Raw genomic sequence first — 14,711 nt, forward strand, 5'->3', positions numbered from 1 at the left:
CAGTGTGGACTTGTAAAACCAAATGGAAATCCTGCAAACCTCTGTGGTTTACTTGTGATAGCATGGTGGTTTCATTGAATTAACAAGTTGAGTAATGTGTGAAAGCGAGAAGTGTAGTTGTGCATTAAATGCAAGTGTATGCTTAGCTTTGAACAAGAGGGTTTACCATCTGTGTCCCTAAGAACAGCAATAGATACATATCAGTGCAGATGTTGCAGAGATAGGCTGTAGTCATAACCAAAGGACTAAGGCTCAGCTAAGGCTGAGATTTGCAGCAATCTTCTTCTCTGATTTAGCTATTAATCCTAAACCCAAGCAAAGTTTGAACTCATCTGAAAGACTTAATACAACTGAAAATACAACAACCAATTCCTTTTGTTGTGGTGTATCGCCCACCTGCTCCTTAATCTGAATTTTTAGCTGAATTCTTTGAGTTTTTATGTGATTTAGTGCTAAGAATAGATAAAGTCATCATAGTAGGTGACTTTAACATTGATGTTGATGTTGTCAAGAACAACCCCAGATTTCTTTTCAGCACTGTAGCCAGGCTGACAAAGAGCCACAGCTCTGTTAAGCCATCTATTCCTTTAGCCCTCAGGAGTAATGACTTCATGAGCTTCTTTACTAATAAAATTGTAGGCATTAGAGAAACTTCCCACCTGAAATTTCTGTATAAATCTGAAACTGAAAATACTCAAGTACAGTACAGTACACTTGATAAATACAATACTTGAGTAAATTACTACTGCTAAAAACTACATCACTTTCAAAATAAACACGAAGTTCATGTTGCCTAGGTCGCTGGTGTGGAGGACCACAGGGTCGAGGTCATGGGTGAATTAGCACCACATCATGCCTTCAAGTCCTGCTCCTCCAATTGCAACTTGTTAACATGTGACAGTGAGGTATTAGCATGCTATAACCTAGACATTTCCTAGGTTTTAGCATGCTAATAGCTCACGGCACACGAGCATGCTAATATGCATATTACATTTACCTCATTTCATTATTAGTATACTGCTATGTTGGTAGGGTAATACAGGGACCATGGGGTCCTGACCACACTAAAATGTATAAAATATTGTATTTCTGGCGTGCACTTGTTAACCAGGTGTATGGAGGAGGAAGGTTTTTCTTGCAGGGGTGGCAAGGAAAAACTTTTAAAAAGAAGAAACCTTGAGCAGAACCCAAGGAGGGACCCATCTGATTGAGGCCGGCCGGGTAGAGACAGAAAAGAGAGACGAGAACAGCAAGAGGAATGAGATAAACATACATATGTCTAAAGCATTCACGAAGAATCTAATCAGAATACAAACAAGATTACAAGATACAGGTTATAATTCTACAGTCAACAAGAAGTGTAAACAACAGTGTAAAAGAAGATATTAGGTGTAAATAGACGAAGAGTGAAGTGTTGAGAGCATACTCTAAGAGAAGCACTGTTAATGATCAGAGCGTGTACAGAAAAACAGGCAGCATTTAGCTTTAAAACACAATTTTTCAATGTGGGCAGCAACGGCTAACAGAAGTTACTGACCAGAAGCACTTCTTGAACATAAATGATGCCCTCCTTTCCTTTCAGTAAATTTCTAAATGACCCTCTGGTTAAAGTCAGTCATCTCATTAACCAGTCTCCTTTTGGCATGGTCAGTGCAATCAGTTCTTCCTTGCTGTATATGAGGATACACTCTAAAAAACAATTCAGAGGGCCTGTTACAACTGCTTAATTATGCATTATATTAATGCATTGTCGCAATACAAAAATTTGAATTCACTGATTTAGATTAAACTTTTAGGTTGAGGTTCTGTTGACTCAATATTGTTGGTACTAAGGTCAACTTAAAATTGTGTGCAGTATAAACTGATATTTCTGTGTTACTTGGCATTAAACTGATTTCAAGTTCTGGTAACTTAATAAATTGACCTGATGACTCAGTATTTTAAGTCCCCAAGTCTCAGTCCCCCCACACTGAACATGTGGTTAAGACGAATGTTTCCTGAACAACACTGATAGATAGCACATTTCAAAGTGAGTATCATTTAATTTATCAATTAATTATACAAAACTTTTGTATAGATCTGTACTGGTGTACAGATAAATGAAGAATTCGAGGGTATAACCACTGTAAGCCTTGAATCTGTTTATGGCCAAACTTGACCTTTGCACTTCCAAACTGCTAGAAAATAGTCTCAGAGCACTGGGCAGGCTTTCAAAGTGCTCCTCAGTGCCTCTTCAGGAAATGTTGTCTTGTACTTTTTGAACCTGTCACCCTGCTGAAAGGTGGCACTGACAACGTGGTCTGTGAAGCAGAATGGTTCCTTGGTGTGTCCCAGTTTGCTTACTGAAAAAAATTATAAATGTATAAATGTCCATTGCCTACTGTCAGTACCAAGTGAGTTTCATTTGTATAGAACTGTTACACTAATGTGGATCTACTGAAATATTTTCCTGCAACAGCGACAGTCAATCAAGCCATAAGAACAACTGGAAAATGTAATTAAATATATCAGATGTCTGTAGCAACTCCTTGGTTAGTTTAGGCCTTGCTGCCACCTGCTGGAGGATATTTGTTCAGTGGAACGCTGAAGATTTTACCAAAGAAAGCAGAATTTAAAAACACCTAAAAATCAAATCTCTTTACTGATCATACACCTGAGCTCTATTTCAGAAAGTGGGTTAGCATTAGATTGAAAAACTGGGTCTCTGGTTCCAGGAAAGTTGTTTAGGCCTAGTTAAATCCATTCTGAACATGCTCTACACCTTTATCAAGTGAGCTCCACTGCTACGATCTAACTAAGGTAACTAAGGTAGAGACAGATATTAGACAGGTATTAATCCATATATATTTTGACTGGGAATACAAAAGAAAGATGACAACGTTTAGAGACATGGTGATGTGGAAAGCATAATTTAATGAAGTTTCAGATGCAGAACAATATGAATATGAAATTATTTGAGTTATCTGATGTGTTTCAACAAGCAGCTACAAATAAAGCTCGGCATAAATTCAGACAGGAAGATTTCTTCTGACTCAGGGAGTTTCCTGCTTCACCATCACAATTTTGCCACAATCATATCATAGCTGTCAAACTCTAAATGTGTTCTCCTCTGCTGCTGTCAGCTGCCATTTCAGTTTGTCCACTAGCTCATTTACTTCTCCAGCATTCTCTTCTTATCACCATCACCTGGGTGTAAACCCTGGAGGTTTCCTATACTGACACGGCCTTACAAATATGATACCCCATGATACGTACCCCACACATCATATTTGTGGGGATCTCATTTCTGTTATTGGGAACATTATTATAGTCTCTCCTGATTGGAATGTATATGTGGCCTGACATTTCAGTTGATATGATTTGATATTTAATTAGTATTTGTAGTATTCAAGTCCTAATGACAACATTCTTTTCTAATTGTGTTCATCACAGAATAACCCCAAGGGGACTCTTTGTACGTGAACTGCATTCTTCTCTAATCAGACGTTTGGCTTTGATTTGCTCTCTGGCATCAAACTTGCATGTTTGGGCCTTTTGTAAATGAGGCTGGCAGCCCCTGTCCCTGCTCCAGTAATTAGACAGCGCCATTCATTCCCAAACAAAGGGGTGATGGGTACACCGAGGCTCCGGTGCCGAACAAGCTGCTCACTGACCTTCTCCCAACTGCTCCCAGGACAGATTTCTGGGATGAGACGGACGCCGTGGGAGAGCTGGGATCACTGCCTGATGAAGAGGAACCAGGCTTCCACAGTAACCAAACCACTCGTCCTGGATTGTGCGGATTCGGATAAAAACTTTTTTTTTTTTTTGCTGACAAATCTAAATCAAAACAGCATTTTGGAGAAGACTCTTTTTTTTGTCAACCCCATTTATGTCACTGAGGCTAGGTTAAATAGTAGAACCACCTGCAAGGATAATGTCATATCCTGTCGTTTAACAGCACCACAACCAACCTCCAAAATGGCCATGAAGTTGAATAAACACCTGTCTAGATTTTATTAGATCGCATTCGTTTTAGCTTTATGTACTACATAAATGGAACGCCAATTGCACATCGAGAAGAGAGGGCCGCTCATTTCCTACTAGCTGTCAAACAAGTGTATGTTAGATAACGGAGCTACATGTCAAACTACTTTCATTCGTCTACTGAACAAGAATGAATTGTGTGCTATTTTACATGATTAAAATAAATGTCACCTCACACTCTATGAACCTCTTTCTCAGTGGCTCCAATTTGCTTATTTGTGACGCAAATAGGCTCTGAATAGGTTTTTGGCAGGTTACAGTGTTTTTTTTTGGCTCACTGTGCAAATTGGATATTATGTGTTTGTTTTGAGCAGCTTTCTGCATATTCATAGCTGGGTCCATGCCTTTTCCATAATTCTTTTCTTTAAGGCTTTTAGTTATCTGAATTTAACCTGATTCAAACTGTCAGAAATGTTTCTTCACTATATGTATATTTGCAACACTGCATGCACTGTAAACATGGCAGGTACTGACACCAATAAACAGCTTTACGTGGTTAATTTTATTTTAAAAAGCTGACTTCATTTCCATCTGTAGGATGTACAGTCATAACTGCATCTCCAGTGAGGAACTCATTCATACCATCTACATTTTCCCCTCTAAATTTGTGCATTGCAGTACACATGTCATTGCATATAAGCAGCGGAACCAGCTGGTTGAGTACATGTCTGTGTTGGTACAACAGCACACAACATCTCCTGTTTGTCTGGGATTTACGAGCACATCGATCGGTTGTTTAGTGTGTTAACTATTTCTCCAGGAGGGTTTTACTCAATCTTGTGGTTTGTCTCTGGGCTCTAGCTCAGCTTTGTCCTAACACCCACAGCACATTTTATGGGGATTGGGCCAGACGTTAGAAATCTTTCTCTGGAGCAAGGTGGGCTCCAGTTTTAATCTCCTTATTTTATTATGTTTTTAGAACATACAGATATGAGCATACATATGATCAGGCATAACATTATGACCACTGACAGGAGAACTAAATAACACTGAGCATCTCGTGACAATTCAATGAACAAGGTGTTGACCTGGCCTCCAAATTCACAAGAACCCAAACTGATCAAGTATCTGTGGGATGATCCACAGAGGCCCCTCCCCTCAATCCAACCCATCTCTGGGATGATCCCAAAGGCCCCCACTAACAACATTCTGTTGCCAGACACCACAGGTCACCCTCAGAAGGCCCATGTCCATTCTCTGATGAGTCACAACTGTTTTGGAGGCACAAGGGAGACCTACACAATATTAGGGAGGTGGTCATAATGTTGATAATGTGAATGCCTGATGGGTGTACTTTATATACTGTATATGCTGGTGAGTTGAACACTCCATATGTGGCAGTTTCTGACTGCAAGCCTACTTTTCTTTCTGTCATCTCTGTACTTTCACAAGCAGCTCTGACAACAGCTCTTACTGCCCGCAGGTGAAGAGCCTTAATGGAGGCAGACTACGGCTGCCGTCAGAAAAGCTGCAGTGATCTGAATCATTCTATGGCAGAGGTTTTCAACAGGGGGTCCGCAAAGGTACTGCAGGGGGGGTCGCGAATTATTTTTTTCATAAATTTAAATGTCTTTAAATACACATATATATAAGTAGGGGGTTCCCGCTCCATCTCTCCATCAGTTTGGGGGTCCTTGGCCTGGAAAACGTTGAAGACCCCTGCTCTAAGGATTTCCTCCAGAGCTCTGCTGCAGCTCCTTCCTTGAGCTTTTCACATCCAATTTGTTTCTCCATAAAACAAAGTACACAGAGTGCAAGTACACACAGTGCTCAAACTTTTACATTTGTACCACAATGGAGACAATAGATAGAGTGGATAGATACATAAATGCTACTGAGCATTAGACCTAATATCAAGAAAGCATTGATGAAGACTAGAAACAGTATGTGATGGGAATATGGCAGTTCTGTGGGGCAGTACCTACTGTAGATACAGATGTAACCATGCCCAGTATGCCTTTCCATACTGTACTGCTGCTGTATTTCACAATAATCTACGCTGGTCTGAAAATGGATGCTTATAATGCATGCTACAGTTTGTGTATCCTAAATGTTTGCAAACATCCTCACCATCATCACCATTTTACTGAAGTCTCTTATCATGGCACCCAGTGTGTTCTTAACCCCTCTGGTTAAAAGGTTATATAATAATTACGAGGAGAAATGTGAATGGGACAAAGATCTGAAGGCCCGTCCGCCCAATTATCACCATGAAAGAGCCCTTTGTAGAATAGTTTGTGTCAGCATCCATAATGTATCTACTCTGACAGAAAACAGAAGCTGGAATCATTTGACAGATTGCTGCCTGGCTGTTGTTGCTGGGAGCGGATTGTGTTCCCCCAACAGTGCTGGGTGAAATATGGGGAGCGTGGAGAGGGGCAGTCATGGGGAGGGGGTGAATTCCCTCAGTGAAGCATCAGTTTGGGCAGCGGGGCGTTCTGTCACAGCCGGTGACCTAGAAATGTTGCTGCAATCCCCGACAAAGGAGAAGAATCCGGACAATAAAGCTCTTATTCCCTACAGAGGACAGCTTCCATCTGACAGAGCAGATTATACAGGCGTCAGGACGGCCGGGTCGAGCGGAGCAAAGCTGGGCCGGGCCGGGCCAGGGTGCCAGAGCACAGAGGGTGACAGCTCCACCAGGAGGAGGCTGTGGTTCAGTTGGCAGTTGGCTGTTGGGGTGGGATCGTTCAGTTCTTTCCCTACAGTGAGGCCTCAGAGTGGAGATGGTGTCCAGTCCCAAAGTTCTACCTCAACTACCCAAGTCTACCCTTAATCCTAATCCTGGTGTAATGCCTGGATTTTCAGTAAAATGCATTTTGGTTTTAAGTTTTTAGTGTGTACTAGCTAGTTTCACATCATGATTTACTAAAATCTTTTTCACCATTTAAATGTCATGAGGTTAGCTAATGAAATGTCTGCAGAGGCATCCGGTCAAAATAAATGAATGTAGCATTCAAAGATGTGACATAAATGTGACAAAGAAGGAGGCTATAAAGTAGGTGGCCCACAATAACTCAACAATCCTTTATATGTGCACATATTCACACATGGAGAAATATGTGGTTCATACGGGGGCCCATCCCACATCCCAGAAGTCACATGTTCACATTATGTTTCCGGTCAACAGAGCATAGAGCAGTTGGAAACTATTAGTAGAGATAGCATTGGCACAGTTTGCTGTCTGGTGGAGATGTGTTATGTTATTTGAGTACCAGGCAACAGTGATATAAAAGATAGATGCCATCCCTATCCATCTACCTGCTCCACAGAGCTTACATACATCGGCAAATTCTGTGTGGACTGTGGTTAAGAAGCTCTCTTCGAACAGAGCAAAGAGCTGGTGGTGGACTTTCTGTACAGGACGAGGCCCCCACCCCTGTCACTATTATTGGGGAGGTAATGGAGATTTATTTAATTATTTATTTTTGCTGTGGTGGGCAGGACAAGTGGCATTAGGAAATATGTTGCCAACAAACTGGACAAGCTGGTGCAAAACTATCCCTCCACTCCCCCTCATCCTTTCTATACTGAGCTGAGGCAGACCTATCCAGCCACCTGTCTCTTTTTGACAACAGCTATCATAGCCCACATCAGCCTCCACTGAGTGCTGGCCACACAACTCAAAGTCAAATTGTCTTGTCACAGATTTTGCAGGAATTTAGATTACAAATACAGACTGTATTCAAGCACATGCGTTCTGTTCACACAGTTATTTCATTATTCTATGTGTATTCTGTTTCTATCATGCCAGGTGTATCTTATTTTTTACATTATATGTTTAGGGAAATTGTATTTCTTAACTCCCTGTGCTGCTGTCTTTTTGAATGTCGTTTCCTGTCCTACCTTATCGTAACTTATAAGATAGAACATGCTGAAATCATTTCCTCTCTTCCAGACACAAAGCACCAGTGTCTGTCGTAGGTCAAACTAGTACATGTGCCTAGTGAAGTTAGAAGAAATCTGAACTATGGAATGAGAGACAGCTGGCTCTACTGTACACAGACGGCTCTGAAACAGGAAATGCACTTGAATCTGTCTGTCTGAAGGGCTCCAGTAGAAGTAACATGTGTTGACCAGAACACATTAATACTTAAAAACAAGAAAGTTGACAGTTTGATAAATTTAAAGCTCCTGACATGGGTATAAAGAATCACAACTGCTACTCTCATAACACGCTTAGAAACACAACAGACCTTTAAGAGTCCGCTCTCACTTTCTCTCAGACTTGGTCAGACTCACAGGTCACACCAGAAACCAGGAAGAGGTCCCAGACATGAAATATTCATACAGGCCACAAAGGGCCAGCTGTTCATCACAGCGCTCAGATACTAGATTCTCCTGAATATGGATGAGAGGACGTGAAAAGAAGCCAAACATGTGTCCTGACATAAAATCTCACTGTGTAACAGGAATTCAGTCATTCACACCAAACAATGACTGCGTGTTACAATACTAAACTCATTCAGAACTCACATTCCACAACATCACAAACACTGTATTTTGGACATTTTAGCTGGTGCTTTTCATTTGATAGAAACAAGCTAACTAGCTGCACACAAGAGTCAACCTTCTCTCTCTGCAAAGATCTTATCTCATCTTGGTTTCTTCATATAACTGGCTCAAAAAACTACAATATACCCAGAAGTGTAGAGTGAACCAATAAGCAGCGATTCACTGTGATCCAGAGAATATATTCACCACATCAGTCTCTGAAGAGCTAATATATTTGGCAGGGTTTAGAAATGTAGCTGTGACAAAATCAGAATAATCTCATTGGCTCTGTAAGTACAGTGTGCAGCGGCTAAGAGCTGCATGAGTCTTAGATCTTTCTTGTGTGAAATCCATACACAATGATCACAGTCGGACCCTGGAGGAGGAAAATGCCTGTGACAGCAGAACAGAAGAAAATCCTGCTGTCTGAGAATGGAGAATGGAGAAAGTGCAAGGACAGAAAAAGACACACAACACATCACCACTTCCTGCTCCAAAAACACAATTCATACTTCCATTTTTCTGGTATAATTAGTTCATTCTGTGAACTGCTTCATGTTGCATCACTTATTGGCTGCTCTACACAACACTTTATGAATATTGGCCAGGGTTTTGTCAAAAAGAGCCCAAATGGAAGCAATACAGATCACAGCTTCCATACCCGCTGATGGGAACCGCTTTAAAAACAGCTCCTGCTATTTTTAAAGGGTCTTGAAATGACTCAACAAACCAGAAAACAGGAAGAATCATTCATTATTAAAATTTGTTCCCACACTAGAGGAAGAAGAAACCGGGGAACAAAGACCTAATCTGGATGACACTGGACAACCTTGGTATACTGGTTTGTAGTTGGTATTTATAATACAACTGCTGAGGATGGATAGAATCAACAAACAGCAGCATTCTGAAACTAATTTTTATCTGCAATCCCCTTGAACGTTATTTTTGTGAACATTAAAAATGAGATGTTTTCAATCCCTCAATCGAGCTGTTTAATAAATTCAGTTTAACAGTTTACTGTTTTTTGTAACATAGATTTGATCCACAGTGGAGTTCCTTTATTATTTCCCTTTTTGCATTCGTTAATACACAGGATTAGATGTTACAGTCCCTTGTGCTAAGATCCCAGGCAAAACACCTTTAGAGGCCCTGTCTAACTGAGAAACCCTAACAAACCTACAGTCATGAGATATGACGATTAACCTACAATCTACATGAACTAAGTAAATGCTGCTGGCTTGTAGGCCCACAGAGCAGTAGATGATAATTCAAACCCATTGACCCTGCTTAGCCTGCGACACTGCCTTAGTGCATCTTACTGCTTCCTCTTGTTTCTGTACCCCTTCCACTACCATCTTTCTCCTTTCCACTGCTGATGCCTTGCTCCACAGAGGTTTCCCTGCACACAGCCCTAAGCCTCCACGCCCTTGCTCTACATTGCCTATGATATCCCTATGCCTAAGGGCTGCCTGTGCTTGCTGTACTGCCTCTTTTGGGTTCCACTTCCTACCTGTCCTAACAGTGGGCGCTGCACACCTAACCACTGGATCCTCCGACTGAGTGAGAGTCATTTCCAGTCTAACTTTAGCACACTTAAACTCCTCTGTTAGGCTGGTAACTGGGAGCTCCAATATGCCTTTCCCATACAAGGCTGTGCCACTTAAGCAGCGTGGGGCACCGAGCCATTTTCTGATAAATGAATTAATCATCCTTTCTAACTTTTCTACCTTTGAAAGGGCAACCTCATACACTGTTAGCGGCCACATTAGCCGGAGCAGTAAACCAAATTGCAAGCACCATAATTGTGAGACTGTGAGTCCCTCTGGTGGACCACAGTATGCAGTGCAGCACAAATGGTGTTTGTTGGAGAACCGAAGAAGGCTTTCTCAGTCCTCGAACTTATATATAGAGAGACTGTTAATGACATGCGATAGTAGTGTCTAAATGCATTGAAAATGAGACAGAGGAGAGTAGAAACTTTGAAGCTATATTATAAATAGCCTTTAATGAAAATGCTGAAGAAAACACAAAAGTATTAAAAATATGTCAAAAATTACAAAAGAAATGAGCAACAAGCTAAAATAACAGTGAATACCTCCCCCAGGTGTAAGGTGTGCTACACTCCATATTCACATCACAGCATACTTCACACAGATTAGTATTAGCACTAGCAGGAGAGGGCGTATCCTGTCACCACTTCGACTCCTTGGGGTGAAGACCAACTCTCCCTGGATGGTGTTGAGCGTCAGGACTGACCGACACGGCTCCTTGCTGTAGCACATGCAGTCGAAGCTGCGGTTGAACAAGTTGATGTCGTCCTGTGAAAGGCCACCCCTCACAGTCAGTTGGCCGTGGCGCCTAGCGGGCTCAATCCGGTAGCGACGTGGGTCGAGGTGAAGGAAGACATCCTCATCCCAGCGCTTTCTCACACAGCGACCTCGTCCCTGGCAGAGGGCCTCACTGCAGAGCTGCGTCGCCGTGGAGACGTTCAAGATGTAGGGGTTCATGACGTGGATCAAGTGTCGCTGGGCATCGAAGCAGGAGTCCTTCAGGGTTGTGGGATATCAAATCAGTCAGTGGTTGTAAAGCTAAAGACTACAGAAACAATGGGATGAACCTACCTCTGTATCTGTGACGTTCATGTCTCCCCAGGAAATGACGCCGGCGGCACCGAGAGCAGCAGCTTCTCCAATGGTGTTAACAAGATCAAACTGCAAAAACAGAACAGTTGTAGAACAGCAGAACATTTCACAGTCATGCTGATTGATAAACAAAACTCAACAACCAGCAAAGTCACCATGGCAGCAGCAAAGGCCTCACTGAAAAATAGTCACTTTTGCCGCAATAATGGCTTGATTTCCTGATAAAGTTTCATGTTTTTTAAAAGCTTTAGAGTGAGAGAGGCTGTCTGAAATTCACTGAACATTTTCTCTTTCCACGCTGCTCCTGGGCACATCTTACATCGTAGACATTAGATTTTTTCCACTTTCGTAGAGGAACTTGTCCAGATTCATACAATGTGCTCGCCTAAGACGAGACATTTTCTGAATTTGAATGGCGTGCCCCAGAGTGAGGAGTGTCCCGCTCCAACTGCCAATTAACTCCCATTCAAAATTTGAAGCTGATTTTCGAGGAAAGCTGAATCCACCCTCTTCTTATACTCGCGACAGTTTCCACAATATTTACTCCAGAGACACCAAAATTACATCAGTGTGTTCGGGAACTTCTCCTGCCAATCACTGTCTGTTTTTTTTTCTGATGTGAGCTTTGGTTTTGCCTCAGTGAGCCTAAATGCGAGGACTGTCAGAGGGCAAAAAATCAAAATTTCTTCCTTCTCCTCTCCTGTGTCTGTGAGTAGTCATGGCAACCAGCAAAGCTTTTCAAAGGCAGTACTTAGAAGTGACTACAGTCATACTGTATGTGCTGTGTTATACCTTCTAGAAAAGGAAAAAGATGTTAGCATTACCATTACTAATGTTGGCATTACCATTTGCCACACTAACGCGCGGCGCTGACGCACTAAACTAGGCTAAGGCTAGAGATTAGCACAGTCACGCACACACACAATAGAAAACATTCAGCTCAGATGTACACACAGAGCAAGCAGAGTGACAGTCACCTCAAAAAATGTCTTGCTTTACCTCTCTGTTACTGCCTGTCTGTCTTTTACCCTCTCTCTGTCTCTTTCTTTGTTATTTACTTAAATAAACTGAAATTAACTGCCAAGGACTACAAAAATGGCTGCAGCTGTGGCCCTGGCCTGAACATTAAAAGGACAAATATGTGTATAAACCCTCCTTTTTAAAGCATCTCAAGCTTTTGAGAAAACAATTGTTAAGTTCTCTGGTGCAGAAAGATGATGATGATCGAAGGTTACAGTACAGTAATATTCATTATAGATTTTTCATAAACAGTCATATATACCACAGCCAGTCCAAGATTAGTGTTGTAGCACGCACACAAAACATACTGTACATTGCACCTAAAGGTGTCTCTGACCTCTGACATGTAGTCATCTATGCTGTCCTTGTACACAGGCCTTATGTAGGCATAGATGGGGATGGAGTAGGTAGTGTTGCTGAGGGTCGACACTCTCATGGCCTCCTGGATGCGATGGCGGACAAATAGCCGGGCTTGATAGGAGTCTCTGAGCACCACCTCCAGGTAGACAGATGGAAAGAGTGCCGTGGATTCTTTCCAGAGCCACAGCAGTTCATCGTTCCTGTCCTTCTCAATGGCCGGGCATTCTCCAGTGAAGTCCACCATGTCCTGGTTATAGTCGTAGTTGTAACAGTCGGGGTACAAGTAGTAACCCCACAGTCTGTTTGGCCTCATTCTCTTCCCAATGGTGATGGATCGGGTTAAGTACCTCCTAGCAGCGCGCTCAAACACAATCTTTGCCCGATCCTCCGCTTCATCATCGGACAATGACGCGTTTTTCTTTTTGACCTTTTCGATGGAAGCCTGTCGGTAGATGTCTTTGCTTCCCCAGTTTCGGACCCACTGCGGCCGCCACTCCTCAAAGTCAAGCACAGCAAGGCCTGGCCAGTCAGTGGGTATGTAATTCTCAATATCATCAATAGCTGACTCCCGGTGCTCCTGCAGGTCTATAAGCTGTGGCAGACCCTCATCATATATCTCTCCAGTGTCTTCGTCAATGTAGGGGAAGATGCCAAAGCGGTCAATGTAGAATATGGAGATGCTCTGGTTTGTCGCCGATTTCAGGGTGCTACTGACAAAACTGAAGTAGGAGAGATCAAGAGGCATGCCGAAGCGGGTGTCACAAAGCTCAGTTGGGGCATTCCACATAAACGTGAAGTGGTTTCCAGGATTGATAGGAGGGTTCGTCCATGGCAAGGCCTGGCCGGAGCACAGGAGGGTCAATGTGGTGAAAATGGCGATGGAAAACATATGCCACGGGAAACGGATCAGTTTGATTCCACTCATGTTCCAACAGGAAACAGAACTGTGAGAAAAAGGAAACAAACATCAGAAAACATTAAAAAGACCAAACTGGGAAATCCATGTCTCTCAGAGGTGGACAGACCTTGTCCCAAGTTAAGAGTTGTAACACTCTCTCAGCATTTGTTTTTGAACATAAATGTTCTCTCTAAAAAAGACAAAAGTAAAACATGCAGCCAACAAAATTGCCAGTGGTCACACAAAATATATTAGTCTTTAAACAAATTCAGAGAGTTACAGACAGAATTAAAGCCACCCCTCCCTCATACAAATGGTATTACACTTTCCACTGATATAAAGCATACACTTTGACAACAGTCCTTATGTTTTGTTTCAGAATTTGTACAAACTTATTGTAGCAACATGACTGAGAATCGCAAAGTCTGCTAGCTGGACCAGCACTTTGCTCCAGAAATTGAAACTGTACTGTATGCAACAGTCATGATGACCAGAGTAAATCTTTGGTGTCCCTTGCAGGGGCTTACCTTGTTCAGCTACAGGGCACACGGCAATCAGCAAATTAAGTCCAGGTTCAAGCAACAAATAAATGAATCTGCAGGCCCCACAGTGACTGTTTGCTACTGTAAAATGTACTTTTTCAAATCTAAATTTAAATGTTGCATTCCGACATCATTAGAACAAACTGACAGTTTTAACTGGCGAGTTTTGTTAGTGCGGTTATCCTTAGCTGATAATATAGAATCCCAATAGTGACAAAACATAGATACTTTAAAATTTACAAGTTAACACGAAATCCTTTAACACAGCACAGTGTTAAAGAAAATGTAAAAATATCTTTAGACCGTTTTATGAATGCCAAAATAATTCTTTTTTTAAATGCATTTTTTCAATCAGAAAGAACTGCAGTTCAAATTAACAAGTCAGCACTGCACATGTTCCGCCTTCAGGCCAAGGAGGATTTATGTGTTTTTAATATCCTGAAGATAGTGAGCTGACTCAGTGAATGCTTGGATTTCTCTCTGTCACATAAAACAGATGAAAATGAAACCTCAGCAGCTTCAGTTTCTTACTCTGGTGTTCTCAGTTCAAGTCAGTGACAAACCAACAAACCTATCAGAAAGTCACTATGCAATCTGAAAATGTCAAAATTATTTATGGATTCAGTAAGATTTACTACAGACTACTGTGTCTGTGGCAGTTTAAATCATCTGCCTGACATTGTTTAAAACCGCTCTGACCCGTTGGCATGGACTCCACTAGACCCATGA

The 14,711-nt window shown here is 41.9% G+C and overlaps 1 protein-coding gene across 1 annotated transcript; it reads right to left on the bottom strand.

Moving 5' to 3' along the window:
• Positions 1–9,091: 9,091 nt before the first annotated feature.
• Positions 9,092–13,779, bottom strand: LOC311496127 (hyaluronidase-5-like). Its single transcript, XM_084555889.1, has 3 exons — positions 12,520–13,779; positions 11,142–11,231; positions 9,092–11,066 (listed from the first exon to the last, which is right to left on the bottom strand). Exons 1-3 carry the CDS (start codon positions 13,465–13,467, stop codon positions 10,650–10,652), a joined length of 1,455 nt encoding a protein of 484 aa, XP_084412015.1. The 5' UTR covers positions 13,468–13,779; the 3' UTR covers positions 9,092–10,649.
• Between the last annotated feature and the right edge of the window lie 932 nt (positions 13,780–14,711).

This window comes from Chelon labrosus (genome assembly GCF_963514085.1).
Source record: "Chelon labrosus genome assembly, chromosome: 11".
Lineage (NCBI taxonomy): Eukaryota > Metazoa > Chordata > Actinopteri > Mugiliformes > Mugilidae > Chelon > Chelon labrosus.